Source organism: Equus asinus, chromosome 18, assembly GCF_041296235.1.
Source record: "Equus asinus isolate D_3611 breed Donkey chromosome 18, EquAss-T2T_v2, whole genome shotgun sequence".
In the NCBI taxonomy this organism is placed as follows: domain Eukaryota; kingdom Metazoa; phylum Chordata; class Mammalia; order Perissodactyla; family Equidae; genus Equus; species Equus asinus.
This window is the reverse complement of record NC_091807.1, coordinates 39,676,525-39,703,010: the sequence shown is the minus strand read 5'-3', so window position 1 is coordinate 39,703,010 and position 26,486 is coordinate 39,676,525. Positions and strand designations below refer to the sequence as shown.

Genomic DNA, 26,486 nt, shown 5'->3' with positions numbered 1-26,486 from the left:
CCCTACCAGCTGCCCCTTGGGAACCTCTTCAGAGACCCCGAGGGGAAGCAGGCACCTTTACCTTCTCCTGGTAGAGTTTATGAAGCCACTGAGCCGCTTCTTTTTCCTCCTGCGGGATGTCTTTCAGGGGAAACCTCCTGTTTAATTGAGAAGATTGAAAGCAAAGTAAATGACTAGAGAAATCAAGCTGACCGGGGAAAGTCAGTCATTGAGCCTCGGGGCTATTGCTGGCTGGCCTTTTCCATTCCAGTCTCACTCTTGATTTCGAAAATACACAAGCATCAGAGCAGCTCCCGGGCCTCTGCCTGAGTGCCGTGGAGTCACCCAGCACCCGGTGGCAGAGAGACACGTGCATGCTTGTGCGCAGCGGAAGCATTTCACAGGGATGCATGAGCCGTTTACTCAGCAGACCATACCCCCACTTCCACTGTGAAGGGTGATCATTCATGAGCCTCTGCAGGAATTTGGATCTCTCCTAATAGTTCATTCTTTGGAAATAATCACGATGGAAAGTGCCTTTCGTTAGGCAAAGAAGATTACCTATTTCACCAATGAAATCCACTTGCCTCACAGATGAAAAGCAATGGAGATTTAGTACTTTAATCTCGATTAACAAACAGCTGACTTCAGTTAGGACACTAATTTATTTATAAACCTAATCACCAGCTGGATTACCAGCCCCAAGAGCGGAGGTGGCTACCTGGTAAGATACACGGGCAAGAACAGCCGTCTACGGCAACTGTAGTACCTCAAGACGGCCAGCAGGGGCCACGAGCGCACACTGAGCTGGGACAGTCAGCCGGGACCACGCCATCACTGGGGCCCGGCTGCCCGTCTCGGGGCCCACAGTGAGAGAAGAGCCAGGAGAGATCTCCATGGCTGGAGGTAAATCTCCACGTTTTAAGGTGTCTCAATCTTTTTGTCTCCAAGCATTGAGAACGCTGGTTTCTGTGGATTATAGCTATCAATCTTGACCACATCAGCAATGAACACAGAATTTTCACAAGCACACACAAGATCAGATGTGGGAGCGATGCTGTGCCACGTGTCACACAGCCTCTGGGAAACTCCCCTGTGTCTCAAAGGGATTGAGGGAGGCATATAAACTCCTTGTAAACAAAAACAGCTGAACTTTGTTGGCCTGGAAAGGTCTTGGGGACCTCCAGGGGCCCCCAGAAGGATTTGCCACACACATGGACCGTTTCAGTAAGGAAAGGAAGTTCCGAGGGGTTTGTCTGCAGAGAGATGACTGCTGAAAAGTCTCCAACTCACTCGCCTCCTCCCTTAATTCCATACATATATCAGAGATGCACCACATCCAGGGTCTGCTGCATGTCTGTCACACACGGTGTGAAACATGTAAAATTGGAATGAAAAATGAGGAGCAAGAAATAAATACAAATACGAGCCTCCATCTCCTGGAGTGGACCCAGCCACTCTGAGGATGCTGCCCCAAGCACCAGTGAGAAGCAGGAGAGCCCCAGGCCACCATCCCACAGGCCCCCCGGTCGGGGACAGGAGACGGGGCAAACGCCATCGGGCCGTGAGAACCTCGGCTTGTTGGATCACACATCTGTGTGGACTCACTGGAATATTGCTTTTACTCAACAACACACGAAACAGCAAGCTGACGCTTTTAGAAGTTCTAAGAATATATCTACTAAAATGAGATTAGGTAAAACACAGCCCCACACTTTCTGCCCCAAAGGGCGAGATGAGATTAAAGTGCGGGTCCTCTCCCGCTGGAGCTGAGAGTCCACGCCGAGGCGCGGGTGGGGCTGCCGTGAGCACGTCTGGCCCGGCAATTTCCCCAGAGGAATGAACACGAAACTGGAAAAAAATGAGCACCTGGCTTGGCACTTTCTCTTCTTGGTGCTCCGCCAGAGTGGCCCTCAGACACAGCCTGCCTGCCCGGCAGGGCCGGAGGAGACTCTCCACCCTGGGGAGCATTTCAGACAGGCCTCCCGGAAGCCGGAGGGGCCACCTGCCCCCGTCTCATGGCAAATCCCATTCAGAAACTTGGTTCTCTGATCCCTCTACCTGCCCACCCCATCCCTGCCTTGAGCCTCCTGCTCTGCATACAGTAGGCACTCAATAAATGCTCACTGCACAAATTAACGGCAATTGTTTCTGATAATCTGAGGATGTTTTAAGGGCTCCACAGGGCCCTACCCCAGATTGAGTTTCACTTCTTGGGGATTCTGGGAGTCTGTAAGCTGGCTGAGCCGCTGTGCATTAACCAGCTTCCCCTCTCCTTCCGGCAGGACTGACTCTGGCAAAGGGGTTGAGGCTGGCTGGGTACACCCTGCTGGTAGACCCATGTTCACCAGGAGCTGGAGGCAGAGTGGGACTGAGGTCAGCCCGTGGCCCTGACCTTCCCTTCCCTCCCGGGCGGTCTGTGTGTGCCCTGGGTCTACCTGGCTGCACACCACAAACGGCACCACGTGGGCATCCCCCTTGGGCTGGGACAGCTTGTCCTTCTCCTGCCTGTGGAAACCCTGGTCACTGTGCAAGTTTTAGGTCAGATGCCTCTTTCAGAAAGCCTCTGTGCTCCCTCCAGTGGGAGGGGTCACTCCTCCCTGGAGCATCCGGAACATTCTGCCTTCACCCCCGGCCCCACTCATTCACTTTGTGTGACCGTTAGAAATATCTGTCCCCAAGTCTGCACCACCTCCATGTGGGGGCAGCCAGGGACGTGGGACCAGCCTGTGTGTCAAGGGCTGACAGCAAGCCAGCTCCCGAGGCCTCCGTCCCGGAGCTGGGAAGCCTTGGGGAGAGGGCGGCCAGGTCAGGCCCAACATGCCCCCATGGCCCCATGTGGCCCCCCATGGCCCCTGTGGGCAGCTCTCGGAGCTCACCTCACACACATGTCCGCCTCGTACTTCTTCCCGTAGAGGATGCCCAGCAAAGATGGGTTCTTGTTTCCTCGGAAATTCAGCGTGACGTCGTAGACAGCGGCGACTGTGGGGGAGAGGTGCAGAGGGTGACACAGCCACGTGGACAGGCCCTCCCCTGCACCCTGGGGCAGGCCCCGGCTAGGCCTTATACACAGGCGACGTCTTCCTTTGCCAGTTCTCCTCCTTTGGCTGGGCCTTCAGCTGACCCCGCCCACTGCGCTCACTGACCCTCCGTGGACATCTCCCGCCTGGCCGATTTCCGTGTCCTGTCTGGCCTTTGTCTTTATCTCGCCTCCTTTTGGATTAATTAGATATATTTTTTTCCCCTTAGAAGGTTTTCAGTTATATACTTCATCATTATTACAGCTATTTGCCATTAAGCAGCATTTTATCGCCTCAAAAATGATACCTGGCTCTTGTAACACATTAACTCACTTACTGATTCTCCCTGTTATGCTACCGTGTCCTGTGTTTTACGTGTAGTTCACCTGTGCAGTTTGGACAGATCCCTGTTTTCATTTCTTGAGGGCCCCGAGAGCGGGGCTCCCGACCGGGCGGGGCAGCTCCTACCTGTCCCGCGGAGGCACTGGACCGCGGTGGTGAAGCCCTTGGTGCGCGGCAGCAGGTGGTACTTGAGGGCAGGCAGCCCCTTGGAGGCGGCCACCTCCATGCTGACGCGGTGCTTCTTCTCGGTGAAGCGCGTGCCCTCGCAGTACAGGAGGAACTGGGGTGGAGCGGGGGGCAGGGTCACTCGGGGTGGCCGGTCGGGGACGGGCCCTGCCGGGCTCGAACCTCCCCCCACCTGCTGCCTCGACCATAGCTACGCGTTTGCCACTGAGTCAGTGACAGGTCCCTCGAGTGATGGCCCAGCATGGGGCGCACCGCAGTGTGGAATGCTGTTTCACTTTCGGGCCGCGACCCGCACTACAGCCACGCGAGGTGCCTCACAGGACAGCCCACGGCATTTCACTTCTCCCCAAAGGGTGCAAAAGAGCTCTTTCCAGAGAGAAGTGAATGGGAAGGCGTGCCGGGCAGCAGCTGTCTGACCAGCGAGAGGAACTGTAAACTCTGTTAGCCGCTCGCCGCCACAGGCGACAGGCGAGCTGGAAGCGCTTGCCTCGCAGAGCTACTGCCAGAGACCAGAGGAGGGTGGAGAGAGAAATGATGCTCACAGCAAGGGCAGTGACGCTTCCAGATGGCTGCCCCGTCAACCCGCCCACGGGGCTTGGAGACGCCATCAGAGGGGGTGCTCACAGCGCAGGGTCAGTCCACGTGTGCTGAGGGAGAAGCTTCCCCCGCACTGGGGCTGCTTCTGACCCCCGCCTCTAGCCCAGACCTCCCTTACAGGAGCCCCAGCCTGGGACTGGGCGGGGCGCCGGGCAGACCCCCAGAGCGGCCGAGCCATGCTCCTTTGCGCAGGCCGGGGTGCCGGGGGTGTAGGGAGGGCCCCTCAGCAGGGCGCTGGCTCCCAGGGGAGACAGGTGGGAGCACATGGCCCAAGATGGGCTCCCCAGCCTCCAAGCCCGGGGTGGCGGGCGGGCCCTGCTGTGAACCAGCATCCCCTGTGCTCAGGGGTTCTTGTTGGCTTTATAACCAGTAACTCAATTATTATTAAACTGTAGTCATGACAACTAAAGTCAACCAAGCTCAGCGCATGGACTTCAGTCCCGGCCGCTCCGTCTGGGCACTCACCCACATGTACTCGGGGTAGTCAGACAGGCGCTTCAGCCCCTCGATGACGGTGTCCCGGTCCTCCTCCCACTTCCGCTTGCAGAACACGATCTCCAGAAAGTACCACGTCCAGCCGATGAGGGGCACGTACAGCAGCTCCCTCTTGGCCAGGACTTTGGAACTCTGCAGCGGAGGGAGAGCAGCAGCGTCCCTCAGACTGCCCCCCAGGACTGGAATGGTGCTGGGTGACGTCACAGTCCCCAGGGACGCCCTGACTCTGAGTGTGACACCGCAGGGACCAGCACGACCCCGAGAGCGCAGGGGCGCTGTCCTACAGCTGAGGTAGCCCAGGCACAGCCCTGGTGGACAGCGGGCAGTCCTGGTGGGAGGGAGGGGGCCCAGGACACGGCTGGCCTGGACTCTGAGGACCACTCTGGCCACCAGGCCTGGGCCTTCCTAAAGATGGCTTCGGGCCGCCATTGACAGGCTTTCACGGCAGGGGACACCTCAGCTGCCTCAGTGGGGTCGTTCACATTTCACAGGAGGCAGCTTAGCTAAGTGAGGGAGCCCTGGGGGGACTCACGGAGACATGAGTGAGGGTTTATGGGGGGAGATGCAGCATAAGCCCCAGGGCCCCCTTGGTCAGGTGTGTGCTCCACTCCTAGCTAAGAGGGACCAGGGGCTAGGACCGGAGGGAAGAAAAACCCAGAGCTGTGGAGACTCCAGACCCCAGGGAGCCATGCCAGCCCCTGAGACCCTCATGTCACTCACCCCCACACCCTCCCGGCACCCCCACATCGCTCACCCCCACACCCTCCCGACACCCCCTCATTACTCACCCCCACACCCTCCCGGCTTGCCCACACCCTCCCGGGACCCCCTCCTCGCTCACCCCCACACCCTCCCGGCTCGCCCACACCCTCCCGGCACCCCCTCCTTGCTCACCCCCAGGACGCCAAACCGCTCACACATGGTCCACCCACAGAGGAAGTCGATTTCGAAGTTGTGATTGAGGATGATGACCACGTGCTCCTTCCCGAAGCAGTCCATGGTGGCCTGGTCGGTGAATAGGGTGCACTCCGTGCAGGACCACCACTCCAGAAGCATGACCAGCTCTGCAGACACACGGCGGGGTGTCAGTGAGGGGCAGGCCCCCTCCCTGCAGGCAGGCCAGGCCCAGCCGGGCTCCCTGATGCTGAGGGGAGACCCAGGGCAGGGTATTTCTATGGCATTTTCAGTCAGAGCAGGACTTTCTGTTAGAAATGAGTTTTGATGGTTTATGTTTAATAAAATAAGTTTTCCAAAATTATAGTTCCCTTCTCTAAGCAAAAGTCAAGGGAGAAGGCAAATGAAACTTTCAGAATGCTGCGAGAGGCGCAGGCAGAGGGAGGAAAGCCATCACTATAGAGGGACCCCACGTCTTTATGCCCATCGTGTGCTCCGGCTTGATGGGCTGGCACATCTTCATCCACAGGATGAAGGGGGGTGGTGCGTGCACATAGCCAGCCCCGAGACCCCTGTGGCCGGCAGCCCTGGCTGTGCTGGAGCCACTGCTGGTGGCATCACGCCGGCCATAGTCAGGCATCCAAGGGTGACCTCACAGACCAGGAAGCGTGGCTTTTGGGCTCAGGATCGCCACAGCGCAGCCCTGTTCTTTGTGTGCTGGACTCCTGGGGGGACTAGCCCTTGGGGACGGAGGCCAGGGAGTGCTGATGAGACAGGCCAGGGCTTCGGGAGTGGGCTCTGAGCCTGACTGTCTGGGCCTCAGTTTCCCATTTATAAAAACGGGATAATAGTGGCTTCCCGATAGGAGACATAAGATACGGCATGTGACACTGACATCCAAGAACCAGAGGACCGAGGCTGGTTTCCCCTTCCTGACCAATGTCCCATCAGCCTAGGCGGAAGTGGGGGATGCACAAGCTCTGCCCCCAACATGCTGCTGACTACACGGCCTCTGGGGTCCCAGCTCCCTCCTCAACACAAGGCGGGAATCGGACGGGAGGTCCGTCACCCAGGCAACACCTTAACACTCAGGAGCCATGGTCCTTTTTCCCCAAGGGCCAATCAGGGGAGGAGGCAGTGAGGGGTCAGCTCCAAGCACAAGCTCACCATGAGCACCATCGAGGGACCAGAGAGGGCCCTGAGGGGACGCAGGCCAGGTCAACAGAAAAGGCCATTTGTCACGGGGTGAACTCAGCACCTACAACAAACCTGTCAGCCCTGGCTGCTTCCAGCCAACATTCAGGTGCACTGAGTAAAGGCACAAGGAATGAAGGACAGGTAGATCTGGACAGACAGTTCTCCAAAGCTTACGTACAAATGGCCAACAAGCACACGAGAGAATGCTCCACAGTGTTAGTCATCAGGAGGATGCAAGCCAAAACCACAGTGGGGTACCACTCACAGTCACTAGGACAGCTATCATCGAACAGCCGGACAATGGCGAGTGTTGGCAAGGACAGGAGACGTTGGACCCCACACACTGTGGTTGGGAACGCAAAACGGTGCCGCTGCTTTGGAAAACTGTTCCAGACATGGAGTTACCAGCTGACCCAGCAATTCCACCCCTAGGCATGTGCCCAAGAGAAGGAAAACATGTCCACGCAAAAACCTGTACACAAATGTTCACGGCAGCATTATTCACAATAGTCCAAAGCAGAAATAACCCAAATGTCCGTCCACTGACGAATGACTAGCTGAACAATGTGTACATACAGTGTAACATCATTCAGCTGCGGCCGGAATGTGATTCTGACACACATTACAACAGGGATGAACCTTGAAAACATCACGCTCAGTGAAAGAAGTCAGACACAGAGGACCACATACTGTAGGATTCCAGTTATATGAAGTGTCCAGAACAGGCAAATCCACAGGGATAGGAAGCAGATGAGTGATTGCCAGGGGCTGGGGGAGGCGGGAATGGGGAGTGACTACTAACAGGTACGGGTTTCTTCTTGGGTGAAATGTTCTAAAATTAGATTGTAGTGGTGGTTGCTCAACTCTATGACTATACCAAAGCCACTGGCCTGTGAGCTTTAAATGGGTGAGTTTTCTCTCGGTAAAGCTGTTTAAGGAAAGAAGAGAAGGCCCAGGGTAAGGCGATTTGTGCATCTGAAAGCCCAGCCTGGGGGCCTTTCCACCTCTGTCCAGGAGCCGCAGCCCAGACGACACCCATGCGGCTTGGTGCCTGCTCTGTCCTGCTCCCCATTCCGAGCCGACTCATTGAATTGACGGCCCTCCAGCAGGGCTTGGCCAAACTCCTACGTGTGAACTGGAAAGAGACTGAGGCTTCTAAAGCGATTTCCTAGGGAGTGGAGAAGCTTTCTCTCATTATTGAAGAACCTTTAACTGGAGACCTGTCTTCCCTCTCAGCAGACAGACCCTCGAGTGCACAGCACAGTCCTGTTAACTGTCGGCACAGTGTCGTGAGCAGAGCTCTAGAATCTGTTCACACTGTGTAAGTGAACCTTCACACCCTCCAGCAGCAGCTCCCCGCTTCCCCGCCCCAGCCCCGGCAGCCACATCCCCTCTCTGCTCCGAGTTTGCCTGTGTTGGAGTCCCCGTGTGAGTGGAATCACGCAGGATTCTCTCATCATTGGTTTGAGAGGAATCACGTAGCTCAACCTACTGACTTTACAGACACAAGGATGGGGGAGTAGCGCCCTGGAGGAGAGCCCGAGCCCTCGTCAGCGGCGCAGCGCCCACCCGGGGCAGCGCAGCACAGCCCCCACCCGGCAGGCTGCAGTGGGGGTGGGGAGAGCTCACGCGTGAGCGCTTGGGAACGTGCCCGCCACACGGTGAGTGCTCAGGACATGCAGGCTCTCGGGGCCGCCCTGTGTTACACGGAGGTGGACACACGTGGAAACCCCAGAAGGAAGGAGGAATGGTGCAACTCTAAGAGCACCACCCCCGAGACACTGAATCTTCTAAGAAAAATACTTTCCAAAGCCATTTCTTCCTTTGGGCTTGACATGTGCCTCACTCCCGTTGGCACTTACATCCCCGTCTACACGCCCCTTGTTTCCACGACGGCCTCCCAGAAATAACCTGCAGATCATACGCAGGAAACCGTGACCCAGGCTCAGAGCAGCTGCCTCCTGGCGCATAAATGTGTACCGTCTGCGAGGCTGCGGTGGGTCTTCGTGCTGACCGCTAACAGCTGGAAAGGACACTGGCGATACCAGCCTGCCAGCTTCTGCAGGTGGGCAGGGGGCGACCGCCTGAGGCCTGCATTCCACCCCAAGGCGCTGGAAATCCAGGCACACGGTGTCAGAACATAGGGACGCATGCCCATTCCCACCGCATTTAAGGCATCTTCAGGTCGTCACGACTGCCAGGTGGAAGCACAGGTGAGCAACTGGGATGCAGAGAAGACAGACAGACAAGGTAAACGCCCTACAGACATTCCAAGGAGAACAAGCCTGCTCCGTCCTGCACAAAGTCTCTATCGGAGGCTCGCCTGCGGGAAGGTGCAATTTCAAGGCCGCTCTTTTCCATCGGCTATCAGGACACGAAGGGGCCTTCTCAGCTGATTCAGGAGGCCTGGGTCTCTGCAGATCATCACACAGCTGCCAGGGCTGCCGTCTCCACATCCGCTCACGGTCAGGCTGGGAGTGTTCGGAATTAGGAGTTTTGCTGGTTGGCTTCTGGGCTCAGCACTAATTTCTTTTAGCAGTTTCCTTCATTCAAATATATGATCGCCCTTACACACAATGAGCAAGCATTCTCTGCATGTTTCATCCACTGATTTAAAGAAAATTCAAAATTCACCTAATAATCGTAATCATTTATTGCGCATTGTTGTACACACTCTGCATTCATTTCATCTCGATAGTACAGCTGTGAGATAGGTGATTTCATTTCTGTTTTACAGACAGGGAGTTAAAACCTCGGCCGAGGTTAGCAGGGCGCCACGGCCTGAGCCACAGCATGACGACTCCGTGGGCTGGACGAGAGTCGCACTAGAAATGGGCTCCGGCTGGGCGGCGAGGAGGCCCAGGTGTCATAGGATGAGAACTGGAATGTGCGTAGAGTTGAAAATAAAACAGTGGCTCATTATTAGTGGTTATTAAAACACTAATGCGGTCCTAGCTCTCACCATACACCCATGAACTCTGGGAAAGGCTCCACTCAGCTCTTTTTGAGAAGGACTCCGACTCATGGATTTAAGAAATAAACCCAGGTGGAGAACACCCCCAAATTCAACAGATCCCTTGGGGGAATCCCATGGGCATGCGGGTTCAGCGCACAGGGGTCGGCTGGTGCTTCCATAGTGTCTGTGTTCCTTCCAAATATGGGGGGATTTTATATTAATCTTAACTTCTAACCAATGTTCTTATGCTTTTTTCTACTTTCTCGCCTTTTTTTAAAACCTCAGGCGACGCTCGACGGGCAGTGCGTGCTCCCACCTGGGTCCCTACAACTGTCTTCATCTCCTTCTCCTTTGAAAGGTGACCCTGCTGGATGTGGGATTCTGGGCTGACGGTCACCTCGCTCAGGGTGGAGGCATTCCTCGTCTCTGGGCTGACTGCTGTGCCCAGTGTGCTGTCCATCTGTCAATCCTCGCAGGTGCCAGCTCTCCCCTCTCATGTTTTAAGATCTCCTCTTTGTCCTGATGGCTTGTGATTTCACCGTGAGGGGTCTTAGCGTGGATTTCTGTTTATTCACCCTGCCTGGGACACATTAGCGTCCTAGAGCTGCACAGTCCTGCTTTTCATCAGTTCTCCTCTCTTCCAGCTGCTTCTCCCCCGCCCCCCCCACCACCACCCCGGCTCCTCCCAGGACAGGAGGCCCAGGCCTGTTCCAAGTATACACAGACCTTCTCCTCTCCTGACTCCTTCCAGCTCCTGTTTATATCTTCCTCTGTCACTGGCTGTGCTCTGGATGACTTCTTCACACTTAACGTCCAGTTTACCCAGTCTCCCATTAGCTGTGTCTAATCTGATGTAAAATTCGTTCACTAAGGCTCTACTTTAAACAATACAATGATAACTTCCATTTCTGTAAGTTCTATTTGGTTCTTTTTCACCCTGGGCGCCTGGGGCAGTTTTGTCTGAGTCTGCTGTACGTCTGCTGTTCTGTGACCAGGAGCTCCTGCTTCATCATCTTAATCTGTGCGGTGGGCCCTGCCTTTCCCTGGCGGGTGCTGAGCCCACAGGGCACCGCCAGCCCACCCCCCTCCAGCCGCCCCTCGGGAGGCCTGGTTCAGAGTCAGTCCTGCTCCCAGCTGGCCCAGGCACTGTTGATGTTCGATTTCAGCACCTCCTCCTTTGAGTTAAGGGGCTGGGAGGCGGGGCTGAGAGATTTCCTTCACTTACTGGGAACCCAGCAATGCATTAAAAGCCGGTCTCGCCCAGGATTTAGCTGTTTTGTAGTGGTTTTAGCTTCAGAACACTGCTGGAAGCAGAGTCCAGAATTTAGGTTTTGTTAGTTAGTAGGTGCCCTTTTGGTGTGCATTCCCCTTGCCCAGTTATGCTCAGGAATACTCAGTGGTATGTGTTACATGATAGGACTTCTAACTCTCCCTTCCCACAAAAAAGCAGACTTTTATGTAGGAAAAAACCCCTGGGAACTGAAGCTATTACACGTTGAAGGCAGGCGGAAAGGAAGGCCTGGGGCGCTGGTCTCTCCATGGCCGCGGAGAATCCTGTGCAGACGGCTCAGCCAACACCAGCGGCCTCCTCTCACCTGCTCCTGAACTGGGAGGGCTAACGGGGACTCACCATTTCCCACGGGACAGAAAATGTGTATTACCTTCCCTTTATTATAAAGAAATACGTGCTCATGCTTAGAAACATAAGCAGCACAGCAGGAAGAAATAAAGGGCCAAGGTCCCCGCCTTCCTCCACGCCCCAGACATCAGTTTCCTCGTTCATCCTTTCAGGATTTTTCTAGCCACATACGAGTGCACATGCACCATACGCATGTTGTCTTTAAAAATAAACAAACGGGAGCATACTATGTAGCACACCTTCCTTTTCCACTTAAAAGTGTGTTTTGAAGCTGGCGCTGTCAGTGAAGAGAGAGTGCCCTTGTTTCTTTGTGGCTGCACTGGATTCCACTGTGCAGACAGACCAGTTAGTCCCCCCCAATGGCACTGAGGCTGCCGCCAGTCCTGTGCTCACATAAAAATGATAAAATGAGAATACCTGCACAGGTATGTACTTTTGCAGATATCTCTCTAGGTTACATTCTTATTTTGTGGATAATTGGGTCAAAAATTACGACCATGTAGATTGCCGACAGCCCCTGGTAAACTGCCCTTCGTGGGCGTGCCGGGTGCACCCCGACCCACGGTGTGAGCCTCCGCCGCGGCCATCGGCGGCTCTTGTCCTTGAGTCTCTCTCCAGCCGACACTGAAGACTGACTGTACACACACATACACGAGTACACGCAGAAAACAGATACGTCTCCACACACACGTTAAACTAAGGGGGTGAGAGTCCTTGTCTTTCAGAGAGAGATACTGAAATATTCACAAGCAAAATGACAGGCCACCTGAGGTTGGCTGCACGATCCTAGGGTGTCGGGGTGGCTGGCGTCGAGGTGCAACAAGACTGGCCACGTCCTGGCAGCTGCCGGAGCTGGCTGATGGCAAACTGAGTTTACCATTCTCTCTATTTCTGTTTGTTTTCCAATATCCAAAGTACTACGTTAAACCATATGAAATTGCCAGCTCTGTGTTCTCAATGGTCAAATGGTGGAATGTCATCAAGTTCAACCTGATGAAGAGTTTTGGGTTGAGCGCCTTCCTGCACATCTGCTGGCTGGGGATAAAAAACCTTTGTGTTCCCCCTCAGGCCCTCGATTCCCAGTCTGGGGAAGGAAGCCAGGCCCAACGCCTTACGTCACATCATCGCGAGTGTTCCCCCCCCAGGAGCCCCTGCGTGGGACCGCCTTCGGGATCATCTAGCAGCAAGCTCTGCTTTCCCGACCTGCTGCCGGGCCCCCAGCTCCCAGTGTTCGGGGTGGGCAATACTCACGGCTCCAGAGCGAGTAGGCGAGGCGGCAGTTCAGCCGGCGGTACAGCTGCTTGTTCAGGGGCCAGAGGACTAGTGTGCATAGCTGGACGAAGTTGATGACCAGCCCGCTCACCACGAAGACAAACCCGATGAGGAGGTGCACGATGAACTGCGTCTTCAGGTAGGCGAGCAGGCCCATGGTCGCTACTCAGTAGCGAGTGCAAGGTCCTTCACTGAGAACGGCCGTCCTGGAAGGGAGGGGCAGCGGTTAGGAGCTGTGCCAGAGACCCAGGGCCCAGGAGGAGGAAGAACCACGGTCCTCACACAGAGCCCAGATCCACCGCGTCCGAGCGCACGGCTTACCCTCAAGGCACTGGGGATCTCTCCCTTCTGAAAGTAACACAGAGGGCAGACAGGCGAAGTCATTGGTCACGCATCACGCACTCACGCCACGCACACACCACACACACTCACACAGACACACCCATGCACACCAGAAAGGAAGAAAGGAAAGACTAGAAGAAATGCATCCACGTATTGACAGTGATTATCTCTAGGTAAAGGATGACTGGTAATTTTTATTTTGTGTTTTCAGTATTTTATTTAAAAGATCAAAACTGCATGCGAGATTTCTATAAAAACAGATCCACAAGACTTCAACAAAGCCTTTTAATTCCCAAGCTGTTGTGCACTTTTTTTAAGCTAAAAGGCTTTTGTTTTGGTTCTGACACAAAAGTGGTGACTCCCCCAAGAATGTATCCTGGTTTTCTCCCCTTTTCAACACGCATGTCTTGGTTTCAAAGGTGAAGCCAGAAGCTCACATTTCCTGGCCGTGCTCGTTCTGCGAGCTGCTCTATGCTCCGATGTGGACGGAGACACACGGGGAGCAGTGACTCCAATTCAGGGCTGGCCCGGGTGCCACGCACTCTCCGCGGTGGCGGGGGGTGAAGCTGGCTCTGGAGGGTGACAAAGGCTCCCTCATCCTCCAGGGGAGCCCTGCTTCACCCCCTGTGCCAAGCACACCCGGGGCACAGGGACGGCTGCCCACAGCGCCCGTCATCGCCCAGCCTGGACCGAGGCCGGCCTCACCGTCCCCACCACGGCACTGAGCCAACAGGGTGCCTGCGTGTGCCCTGCCTCACCCGCGTGAGTCTGCGGGCATGCACCTCCCTCCACACTGGGACCCACTGCCGCCGGGTCAGCCTTGCGGCCCCTCTGGACGCTCTCAAACCTGCAGGGCATGGACTGTGACTTCTCCCCAAAACTTGGGCCCTTCGCGGCCCAGCCCAGTCTGCAGCTCCTCTTCCTCCCCGCGGCTGCTTGCTGCGGTTTGAAAACGCATCTGCAGACGCTTCCGCTGCTGCCTTCAGAGGGCAGAGCCGGACGCTGCCCTTTCTGAGTGTGGGCTGGACGCGGATCCACTCCAACAAACCGGCCATGCAGGATAGGAGGCCACGTGACTTCCGAGGCCCAGCTGTGCGAGGGGCGGCTCGCCCGGCTCTGGGTCCCTGGGTGGCTGGCTCTGGGGGAGGCCGGCTGCCGCGTCAGGAAGACACTAGAGCAGCGGGCCCTGAATGTGGAAGGAGCTGAGTCATCGCACCAGGCGAGGGAGCCCCCGTGGAAGCTGACCCCCAGGGCCAAGCCGAGCCTTCAGACCCTGCAGCCCTATGAGCGACCCTGACCCGCCCAGCCAGTCATGTCTGAAGTACTGACCCCGAGAAACTGTGAGGGGGATGGGTGTGTAGTGTGGCCTTGTCACTCTGTGCTGGGCCATTTGTTACACAGCAGCAGAAAACTAGCTCACTGCTCCAGCGGGTAAAGGTAACTAACACAACGGGGCCGTAAGGATGCTTCTTTGATGCGGAACTGGGGTCCAGCACAAACACTTTCCACGTACTGTCTCTTGAACTCACACAAACCCCGGTGAGTGGACATTATCATTGCCCCATTTGAGGTGAGCAAACGGAAGCACAGAAAGGTTAAGAGACTTGCTCAGGGTCACACAGTGAGCACCAGCAGAGCAGGATTCTGATCCAGGCAGTGAGATCCGAGCCCTCGCTCCCTCCTGGGGCCCTCTATGGGTGGGGTGCCCTCTGTAAGGCAGAGTCTCAGGCCAGCCCTTAGGTGGCACTTTTTCTGGCACTAGAAATAATGGCTTCAACCAGACTTGGCATTGCCACCCATCACCTGGCACCCAGCCTGGCACCCAGCTGGCTCTCTGCACCCCACAGCCCCTGGACTAGTGTGCAGCCCCTGGAGACCGGCTCTACCCCCACTGCCAACATCCTGGGTCGGGGCACATGCTTTGCCACATGGGCCAGAATAACCAGAATCCCCAGAAGCCAGCCCGCAGACGGGCACATCAGCTGTGATGCTGTCAAAAGCACATCCCCAGCTTCCACGCCAGGCCTGCTGACTCCATCACTCGGGCATAAAGTACAAGAACCTGATTTTAAAAGCGACTTCCTGGAGGTCTAACTCACACAGCTCAGATGCACTCAGCGAGCACCCGCGCAAGTCTGTGTGGACACGGGCACCGTCCTCGGGGTTGTGCAGTGGCCTGTCCCTGGTCTGTCCCATGACCTGGTCTAGTCCATCCACAAAACCCCAGAGAGCCACCCCTGCTCTTGGGACAAGTTTCTTGCAGCCCGACTGCCACCCACTGCAGGATAGGCCAGCCGCTCACCTTCCAGGCCCCGAGATCACCAGGACGCGGCTCTTCTCCCGGGTCAGAGAAGTGGTTGGTGTCGTCTGAGGCCCTGGGGGTGCCAGGGGCTCACCCAGGTTTTCTTTCCCATTTAATCAAGGTGATGCGAAAAGGGGAAGAGTTGGGTGCCTGGCCTCTTCTCAAGGGAACCCCTGATGACACCCAGTCTTCACGTGTCAGACGCACAAACCATCCCATCCCCTTCGCTGGTGCCTTTCCTTCATGCTCAGATGCTGCCGCTGGGACGCGAGGACCCTGAGCCTGTTCTCAGTCCCTTCAGTAGACAGCAGGCGGACTGTCAGACCTTCTGCACAGCCTGGTTCTGAGGGTGAGGCGGCTGCCTCCTGGGTTCTGCGACCCCGTACAAGCCACCAGGACCCCACCTTCTGAGGGCAGGGGACGAGCTGCACTCACCCGCCCCAAAGGGGAGACATGGGTGGTATTGTTCCCTTGGCACAAAAGGGACAGAACGGACTGCTGACCAGCTGGAGAGGCGGCATGGGCCAGTGGCTCAGCAAGGCTCTGCGGAACATGGCTCCATGGCCAGCACGCCTTAAAGAGAAGTGACATGATGCTCGGCTCTAAATTCATCCTCAGGAGACAGACACAACTCCGGGCCCTCTGGGGCGGCTGGCCAGAGTTCTGTGGGGCAGGAGGGGCTGGGAACGCCAACCAACCCTCCTCCCAGCTCCAGCCCCCGAGAAGGGGGTGCTTGGCAGTTCTGACACTTCCCTCCAGGCGCTCTTGCTGGTGGTTCTGAGCCTGTGGTTCCCGTGGCCAAGCTGCTGGAGGCTCAGGGCTGGCGTGGAGGGAAGAGCCGGGAGCCTGGAAACCGTGGACCAGCCCCCACCATCTCGCGAGGGCCTGGCCCCGCCGGCTGGGCACTGCCCTGGCCACTCTCAGACCCAATGCTGGCACTTCTTAAGGGTAAATTGTGTCCCCCCAAAAAGATATGTTGGGGTCCCAACCCCCAGTACCTCAGAATGTGGCTGTACTTGGAAATACGGTCTTTACAAAGGTAATCAAGTTAAATGAGGTCATTAGGGTGGGCCCTAATCCAACATGACCCATATCCTTAAGAAGAGGCGACCAGGACACAGACACACACAGAGGGACGATTGTGGGAGGACATGGTGAGAAGACGGCGTCTACGAGCAGATCCTCCCTCACGGCCCTCGGGGGAACCAGCCCTGCCGACACCTGGATGTCGGACTTCCAGCCTGGAGGCTGTGAGACCACAAATGTCTGTTGGGTGAGTCCCGAGCCTGTGGTGCTTTGTCACGGTAGCCCTAGCGAATGAACGCACCTCTCCTGCAAATATTCAGGCCTCTTCGCTCCCAGGTCACGGAATTCTGGACGTGCACAGGACCCCCCCCCCATGGCCTGCTGTAAACATGGCCCTGCTGCCCAGGTGGCCCACCACCCGCCAGTGAACCCCGGCCCAGCCTCGCTGCGCTCAGGGAAGACACCCAGTCCCCTGCTCCTGCCTCAGGGTCTGTCACCACACGCCCCTAGGGTCCTCAAGAACTAGCTAGTCAGCTGGTCTGAGCTTCAGATCTTCTCCAAGGCACCCCCCATCTTTCCTGAAATCCCCATCTTCTCAACAAAGCCTTTCCACAGAAAGAGAAAGTGAAGCCGAGAGTCCACCATGCTCCACGCTATCCAGAGGGGCGCCCAGCCACCTCCTTTCTTCGCTCTCTGCAGCGTTGACGGCTTTCTCTGGGTGTGGAGGACTGCTATTTCATCTACGCACGGGCTCCACGGCAGTCCGCCCATCTGTGTGCCTTTCCGGCCTTTGCCAATGGTCTAAATCACACAAGTCGGGGAGCCGCACCCCATCCCAAACTGCACCATCGTCCTAAAGCAACAGCAAGTGCCACCCACAGCGCTGGAGCAGGAGCGGCCCAGCACACGGGCCCCACTTCAGGTGACCCGCTGCCCGGGTTCCTGAAACCCAGGGAGCAGGCGCAGCCGTGGAGAACCACCCTGGGACCATCGCCCCTGTGAGCATGCTCAGAGCTGGGCAGCCTCACCTCGCCCCGTCTGTGTGGACTTTCCAAGAGCAGCTCTAACCTTGAGCAGACGGTGATGGGAAGGAAGGAAGCATTAAATATGCCAAAAGTGCATCACTTCTGATGTTCAGGCTGGGAGGTCTGAATCATAGGATAAAAAGAACTGTTCAGGGCCGGCCCTGTGGTCGAGTGGTTAACTTCACACGCTCTGCTTCGGTGGCCCAGGGTCTCGCCGGTTCAGATCCTGGGTGCGGACATGGCACTGCTCATCAGGCCATGCTGAGGTGGCATCTCACATGCCACAACTAGAAGGACCTACAACTGAAAACATACGAGTATGTACTGGGGGGCTTTGGGGAGAAAAAGTAAAGAAAAAATCTTCAGGAACTTTTCAGGTATATGTGAATTTCAGTGACCCAAATTCAAAGTCCATAATGAAGGAGAACCAAGAAATGGTTGTTACCTTTCCTCTTTCCTTCTTTCTCTCCCTCTGTCCCATCTACCCACCCATCTACCCTTACTTCCTTCCTTCCATCCATTTACCAATCTACCCATCTGTCCACCCATCCATCCACCCACCTACCCATCCATCCATCTACCTACCTATCCATTCACCTACCCATCCACCCACCTACCCATCCATCCATCTATCTACCTATCCATTCACCTACCCATCTACCCACCTACCCATCCATCCATCTATCTACCTATCCATTCACCTACCCACCTACCCATCCATCCATCTATCTACCTATCCATTCACCTACCCATCCACCCACCTACCCATCCATCCATCTACCTACCTATCCATTCACCTACCCATCCACCCACCTACCCATCCATCCATCTATCTACCTATCCATTCACCTACCCATCCATCCATCTACCTACCTATCCATTCACCTACCCATCCACCCACCTACCCATCCATCCATCTACCTATACATTCACCTACCCACCTACCCATCCACCCACCTATCCATCAATCCACCTACCCATCTACCATCCATCCATCCATCCATCCATCCATCTCTCTACCCACCCACCCACCCATCCACCTGTCCACCATCCCATATTTGAGTGCCTATACGTGCAGTGTGCAGAGCGGACCTGGTCTGCTGCGAGGTGGCTGAATGGAAAGGCCATGACAGCTGACTACACGGTAGGTTGGGAGGGGAGTACACTGGGGTTGAGTCCTAGGTTTTTTGTTTGTGTGTGAATAGTTCTATTGTTTCCAAGTCAGTAAACACGGGAGGAGAAAGTCTATGAACAGGACTGACTATTGGAGACAAAGGATAGTAGAGAGATATCATCTCAAATATTTTTAAAGTATCCTAAAATAATTTAGGTGGCAACGTTTACTGTTTAGAACACAGCCAAGAACGCGGCATAACCCCCAAGGCCTTCTGAGCCACCAGCCTAGGTATGGCCAGTAAAGGGAACACACTTTACTCACAGTAGGGCTCCTCAGCTCCGGAGCCGCCCCTCCCGCTCCTGCGTCAAGCACAGTGGGGACCAGCGTGACCGGGGGCTTCCCCGGCCCACAGCCAATCCGAAGCACCAGATGAGAACAGAGGGAAAGGCGGATGCTGGAGGCAGACATCCTGCTGACGGCAGCACACGGGGCGGCGGCAAGCCCACGACCTGAGACGGCACCACCTCAGAGGGTCCAGTGCTGGGACCAGGTGCACAGACCCTGCGGCCCCTCGATGACATCACTAATGAGAACATAATGCAGCAACTGTCCCCCTAACCCCGCACAGCGCTGAGAGAAGGGGCTGCAGCACACGCCCGGGTCAATGAAGAAGAATGGAAAGCAGGGGAGGCGTTTCCACGAGTCCAACCGGAGTTTCAGATTCGACAAACGTAATCCTATTTTTGAGGGTTAAAGGGGCCAACTTCAGTTCTTGGGTAAATTCACTTACAGGGGCCACCTTATCTTTCAGTAAGGCTGAAAAACATGACATTTTTTTTTGCATCTGTTGCCAGTCCCACCTCATCAGCATTTGGAATCACCAAGAGGTCAGGAAACGGAACAGGGAAGTAAAATGATCACTATTTGCAGATGGTAAGTTTGTATCCTATAGACCCAAGAGAACTCACTGCCACCAAAACGCTACTGTAAACCGTGAGAGATCACAGTGATGTTGAGAGGAATAAAATTAATACAGTATGCAGAAATCAACATTCTACTAATTCCAATAACTAGCTTTAACTGAAGTAATAACAGGCACTAAGACAATGGAGAAGTTTTTTTCTTTCTGACTTACCAGTTCTAGGTCAGCTGCCCCAGGTGGTCATTGGGAGAATGGAACAACCTAGAAAGCCATGCCTGGAAGACGGGGGAGCTCCCAGCACGTGGTCTCAGCTCCCAGGCTGCTGGGAGCTCCGCCACCTGCGGTCATTTGGGCCCCAGCTGCTGGGAGCGCCGCCCCTGTGGTCATTTGGGGCCCAGCTACTGGGAGCTGCTGGGAGCCCCCCGGTCTTCAGTGCACAGCGTCCTAGGTGGCTCCACCGTCCCTCTCCAGCAGGCAGAAAGGGGGAAATGGGAAGTCCAGGACGAGGGATTTCTTTACAGCCAGTGGGGTGCAAGCTCACAGTCCAAGCGCTTAGTGATCAGAAGATGAGGACACACAGCCCCGTCGAGTGTCCAGGCAGCCAGGGGAGTGTAGCCCAGTGGGCATGCTCCACGTGAACATGCAAAACGGAGGACGCGGTGGAGGAGAAGACCTCGGCACATTTGCAAGAAAAAGACAAAAGGGCTAGTCACAAACTTCACAAGACATAAAGAAAGCCTGTAAGAGGAAACCTTAGAACATCCTGAAAGATACAAAAGCAGAAGAAATGGAAAAACACTGTGCAACAGGTGGCAACAATCACCCTCCCTGTGCTCACGCCCTCTGCAAAGCTGCGCCCCGGCCCTCCCATCAGGACACAGCCTGGGCCCGGCCCCTGGAACCGGGGCTGGCTTCAGGGCTCACCCCAGATGACTCCCAGCCTGGGCCTTCAGAGGCCATGCAGCTTCCCCCTACCCTCCGGGCCACCAGGTGAGGAAGCCTGGGCCAGCCTGCAGGAAGATGGGCCGCACGGGGCGGAAATGGATCCACAGCCCCAGGCAGGCCGCCAGCCGACCGCAGCCACCCAAATGCCCCAGGAGAGACCAGCAGAAGAACACCCTGCTGCGCCCAGCACAGACTGGAGACCCACGGAATTGTGAGCCAATAAAACGGCTTCAAATTGGTTAAATGGCAATAGAATGGTTGTTTTAATTGGCCACATTTTGAGGTGGTTTGTTAGATATTAGTACATAAATGACACCCAGACCATTCTTTCTAAGTTGATTTGTAAATGTAATTGAGTCAATTAAAATCTCAACAGGTCCCCCACCTGTCACCCCCAGATCCAGACAAGCAGATTCTACAGTCCATGTGGAAAAGCAAACAGGAAAGAAAAGGCATGAGAAAGACCCAAGGAATAGCCCTAAAAGACATCACCACATACTACGAAGCCTCGAGAATTTACTGTGTGGTCCTGGCCTCTGAACAGCCTCGCAGACCCATGAAACACACTAGCCAACAGTGTGCGGCTGTGAGAGGCCGTCCAGAGGCCCTGGGCACCTGGAGCAGGTGTGACCTGCAGCTGCGGGCAGGGGACTTGGAGTCCGTGTGCACTGAGCATTGCGGTAGGCCAGACCAACAGCACACCTCGCCCATGTAAGCACTCTCTGCTGTATCTGTATTTAGGCAAGTTTGTATTTCTATTAGTATTTAGACACTGTTACAATAAATAGAATACAGAATTAACTTAAAACCACTACTGGGCTCGTGGGAATCCTTTAGCATTACATAATTTCTCCATTAATGGGTAATGAAGGTGTAAGTAAATGACATCCCCAACCACGCCTCCAGGCCTTGACAGCAGAACTCTGCTTTGGGAGAGTGGGGTTGCCGTGGGTGCCCTCCTGCCACCTGGTTCCTGATGAGAGGGCTCTGCTATTGCAGCTGTGCACGTCCCGGGAAGGGAGTCCCGCCCCAGATCTCAGCCATAAAGGTAACCCCATCTCCATTCGAGCAACTGCTGGGCACGCGGCCCCGTTCCAGGCAGTGGGACATCAGGGAGGAGCCTGCAGGGCCTCGAGGAAGGCGTGTGCTTTCTTAAGACAAGAGAAATCCCTCTAGCACTGCCCCTTCCCTCTCTGCCCTCCTAGAGTTGGGGGCGGGGGGGGGGGGTCTGAAGGTGCAGGAGCCACCTGAGGAGCATGAAGAGACAAGAATGAGGACAAAAGACCCCATGTGGGCAGAAGGTGGCAGGCCCCAGGCCCTCTGAGGCATCAGTGAGCAGCTGAGTCCAAGCCAGCGGCTGCCCCTTCAAGAGGCAGAGAGGACAAGGGTCGCTGCTGCTTAAGGTGCCGTTTCTGTGACTTGCGGTTGAAATGGCCCCTGGTGCACCCCCGTCATTTCTGTGACTATTACTCCCGTGGGTCTGGCATACAAGATCCTGGCGCTGGGTCCCAGTTTGCCGAAGGATGCCTCATCTTTGCTATACGTACACACGTGACAAACAGCAGCATGACTTCTTAATCCTGCGCCACTCACAGGTCTTACGAGCTGCCTTGGCGAGAAGTTTCCTGAAAGAACGTGGCAAGAAAGCTTGTATAGCACTTCACCTGACAGTCTCATCTGAGAATTGCAACATCCTGTCAGACATGCAACAGGCCAGTCCAGCTTGCTAGAAGGAGGAAGTGACTTTGGACTCAGGAGAAGGGAGAATGCCGTGTCTCTGGATCTCACTATAGACACGTAGGGGCATCATTCCAGCTAGCAGAGGTCAAACGAATACCTATGGGTGGCCCGGGTTGAAGGGCAGGAGCCATGCACAGCAGGCACCCAACCTGACCGCAGGTTACCGGAGGAGCCACGTGGATTACGGGTCCCTGAGGCCCCAGGCCACCTCCAAGGGAGGTGAGAAGCTCCCAGCCAGGTGCTGTCAGAGAAGGGAGTGTGAACCACAGACAAGGACCAGGACGGCAGAGAGCTGTCACTTCCCCAGTGGTGTCTGCCTCTGGGTCTGTCTCCACCACGGAAACGTGGGCCCCAGCAGGGAGGGGGTGGCTGGGCAGGGAGAGGGCAAGGCCTACGCCAGCCTGTGGACAGTGGGGGCGTGGGGCAGAACCCTAGGGACAGAAGGGGCCACAGTGCCACCAGAGGCAGCTGTGAAGGACCTCCAGGGTCGCTCACACCCCACCTACCCCGATTCCCTGCGTTGCAGAATCTTTTGTCTTTTTGAGGCTGTTCTGATGGTTTCACCGGCTTGAGCAGTGGTGATGTCTGCGGTGGGAGGAGGGAGGCAGGTGAACAGTTCCTAGGCCTGGTGACTGCACAATACACCTGTGACAAGTCCCTGGGCCTGCAGGACACGGCAGGCGCCCCTCACGCCAGGGAGCCTGGCGGTGCCAGAGCAGAAGAGTGCTCTGCAACAGGGGCCCACTGTAGGACCGCGGTCCAAAACGCGCACCTGTGCACACGCACACACATGCACACATGCGTGCACACACACAAAACAGTCACAGCTAAGTTGACTTGGACATAATCTTGTGACAATGAACTGCCTGCTATAATAATGACATTTCACTCTTAGAGAAACAGTGGAGTGTTTCTCTACAATCATTTATACTATTTATTCTCTCTCTATATATAATTATATATATTGTTTGCTCTATGATTATTCAATAAATTGGTTGTTAATGCACTTTTCTACAGCTACATTATATTTCACAATTTAAAAAGTTACATAGGAGTTCCGGTTTCCCTTCGGGAATGCAGAGAGCTTGTCACTCCCACTCTCACAACAAGAATAAAGCCAGACACATTGTAGTTCATGACTTCTTTTGGCCCCATCAGAGGTCTGAGGTCACAGGACAACCAACGAACAGGAAATCCGGGCCAGATGGGAGCCTGTGGGGGGTGGGACTGAGCCTCGGTTCCCTGGGGCAGACATGGGATGGGACGCGAGTAAGAGGCACTCGGCTGGAGCAGCAGAGACCTGGGGGGAGCCACGCGGCTGGGAGGCTGGGAGGCCCCAGGGCTGTCGGTGGCGGCTCATCTCCTGCAGGTGACCCCATCCATCCTCCCCCACCAGGCGTTACAGGGATGCGGGCGAGTCCTGAGAGAGCTTCTCCCGTACAAACCCACCTACAGAGTGCGTAGGTATTGAACAGTGTTTCCTATAGTGAGAACACAAACCTTAGAGGAGGAAAAAGGCCATTTACAAGGAAAAAAGCGTTCTCACATTTGCTATTAAAGGGGCATCATGATTCACTCAGAGAACAGATCTTAGAGCCAGCCCTGGTGGCCCAGCGGTTAAAGTTCAGTGTGCTCCACTTTGGCAGCCTGGGTTCGGTTCCTGCCTGTCAGCTGCCATGCTGTGGCAGTGGCTCACACAGAAGGACGAGAAGGACCTACAACTAGGATATACAACGATGTCCTGGGGCTTTCAGGAGGGGAGAAGAAGAGAGAGAAGGGAGATTGGCAACAGATATAGCTCAGGGTGAATCTTACCCAGCAAAGAAGAATAAAAACTAAAAAATAAATTAAATAGATTCTAGAAAAGGCAGGGATTCAAAATGGAATAAACTAAATGGGTTTCAAATACCTATCCTCGGCTCTGTTCAGAGACCCCACATGTCCTCCTCCTCCCTCATGTCACTTCAAGGGTCCCACAGTGGCCCCCTGATCCCGGCGTGGTCTGGAAAAGGTCAGACTCATCCCCAGATATAGAAGGAGGGCCACCTGTCACTCGGCAGTTTGTCTCACATTTGAACTTCCCAGCTGAATACAAATTCAGAGCATCTCAGATACACAAATATCTGAGGTGAAGTAGAGGATAGTTTCTAAAAACAATCAGAGCTACAAACACAGTGTTCAGTAGAAAGTGAACTGAAGACTGTCCTCAGGGAGCCCCAGCGCACCGGTGAGACAAAGGCCACAGGAGGCTGCCCTGCCCCCTCGGGGGCTCAGGGAGGGGGAGGGGCGTCGGCTCTGGCTGCAACAGGGGGAGAGCTGGCCTGCAGGGTGGGGGAGAAGCAGGGGCCTGAGGTCAGAAACGACTCCCTTTTTGCCTCCCGCTACGATGAGAGCCTCTCTCACTCTGAAATCAGTTTTCCCAGTGAAAATAGGAAACCGCGGTGGATCTGATGAGAGTCTGTGGGCGGTCCCCCTCTGCGAGTCCTGACCAGCACCCCACTCCTTCCTCAAAGGGCAGACACGATGACAGACACGTGGAGGGCATGCTGACATTCGTGCTCACTCTGTTTCCTCGAACGTGAATTCACCCCTTTCTCACGCTTCCTCTTTTCTTCTGCTTTCCCCAAATCCCAAAAAGTTTACACCAAAGCCGTTGTGTTCTCCAGTCTATCCCTAACAATGCCACTCCACAGCGGTCAGGATGGCAGCAGGCATCTGGGGACGGGTCCCCGGGGCTGCGCGATGCCTCAGCCACCTTCCTGAAATGGGCACATCCTTGGTGGGCAGGAGACCTCCAGATCTCGGAAGAGAACGACCAGAGAATGTGCTGAGACGCTCCCGAGAAAACACTGCTGCAGCTGAGGAATAAGCCTTGCTTTTCATTCTTTCCTAGGGAACCAACCTCTTTCTGTGACCCTTTCATGCAACCCTGCTTACGGAGGACAGGCCAGCAGCTTAGGGAAGACAGCCCCATCAGAGCAGACCTCTTCCCACATCCTTCCCTAAAAACTCAGAGAAAACCCACAGCAACAGGTTGACTGACCTTCTGTCCCGTCCCCGCCCCAGCAAACCTGCAGGGGGATGAGGGGACAGCCAGGGGACACAAAGCAGCTGCAGGGCAGTGAGGGGACAGCCAGGGACCTGCAGCACCTGCAGAGCAGTGAGGGGACAGCCGGGGACCCATAGCACCTGCAGAGCAGTGAGGGGACAGCCGAGGACCCATAGCACCTGCAGGGCAGTGAGGGGACAGCCGGGGACCTGCAGCACCTGCAGGGCAGTGAGGGGACAGCTGGGGACACATAGCACCTGCAGGGCAGTGAGGGGACAGCCGGGAACACACAGCACCTGCAGGGCAGTGAGGGGACAGCTGGGGGCACACAGCACCTGCAGGGCAGTGAGGGAACAGCCGGGGACACACAGCACCTGCAGGGCAGTGAGGGGACAGCCGGGAGCACACAGCACCTGCAGGGCAGTGAGGGGACAGCCGGGAGCACACAGCACCTGCATGGCAGTGAGGGGATAGCCGGGGGCCCATAGCACCTGCAGGGCAGTGAGGGGACAGCCGGGGAGACACAGCACCTGCAGGGCAGTGAGGGGACAGCTAGGGACCTGCAGCACCTGCAGGGCAGTGAGGGGACAGCCGGGGACCTGCAGCACCTGCATGGCAGTGAGGGGACAGCTGCGGACCTGCAGCACCTGCAGGGCAGTGAGGGGACAGCCGGGGACACAGAGCACCTGCAGGGGGCTGGCCCCTTCCCTGGCCTTTTCTCCATCTTTTTCTCTCCTCTACTCAAAAACTCAGGCAACCAGGGCCTGAGCTGGGAGTGACATCGTGGGACTCAGGCGGCAGGACACAGGGACAGGGTGGGAGCAGCCCCAGGCCCACACAGCACACACCTCCTGAGCGTAAAATAGCCACCAGTGGGTGGGCCGCCAGGGCGAGGGGCCTCCCTACACATCTCTCAGAGCAGCTCTTGGGGTATCCAGTCCCGGGAGCGGGATGGGGACATGCATTCTTCCAGTGGTGGCATGTTAGGGCCTGGGGCACTGCTGTGCTGCAAACACGTTGCTACTTGGCACTGAGGTTGCAGCTGGTCACAGAAGGAAGGAGCGAGACAGGACAACGAACAAATCTGGGGGAGCTCGGGAAACGCCGAGGCCCGGCCCTCCCTCCCCCAGGCGGTGCCGCCAGCCCCCTCCTGATGGCCCTGCCTGTTGACGCAGCCCCATTCAAACCCAGAGCCCCGAGCCCAGGGGACATCGAGCATGGCGAGAAAGCAGTCACACAGCATGATCACCCACAGCAAGCTTTCCATCTGGTTGTCTCCTCATGATGGACTTAAATAAAACTATCTTCTGACCTTGCTAAAAACATTCTCCCACCTTCACTAAATGTGGCATTAAAACTGGCCCTCTCGCCACGGCATCCCTTTCTACTTCTGGAAATAACTGGCCGAGGTGACTGTGGGACACGAGTGTCCATGTCCCCT

General features: G+C 55.8%; 1 protein-coding gene across 6 annotated transcripts in view; it reads right to left on the bottom strand.

Moving 5' to 3' along the window:
* The window catches only part of AGPAT3 (1-acylglycerol-3-phosphate O-acyltransferase 3), a 97,731-nt gene that overhangs the window by 8,859 nt on the left and 62,386 nt on the right, over positions 1-26,486 (bottom strand). For all 6 annotated transcript variants that reach the window (XM_044750646.2, XM_070488970.1, XM_014830753.3 and 3 more), the window contains exons 2-7: positions 12,557-12,783; positions 5,514-5,683; positions 4,590-4,751; positions 3,468-3,621; positions 2,859-2,961; positions 62-137 (exon numbers count right to left, since the gene is read on the bottom strand). In XM_044750646.2, the coding sequence (XP_044606581.1) occupies positions 62-137; positions 2,859-2,961; positions 3,468-3,621; positions 4,590-4,751; positions 5,514-5,683; positions 12,557-12,734 (843 nt within the window). In that variant the 5' untranslated portion in view covers positions 12,735-12,783. The remainder of the gene's footprint in view (positions 1-61; positions 138-2,858; positions 2,962-3,467; positions 3,622-4,589; positions 4,752-5,513; positions 5,684-12,556; positions 12,784-26,486) is intronic.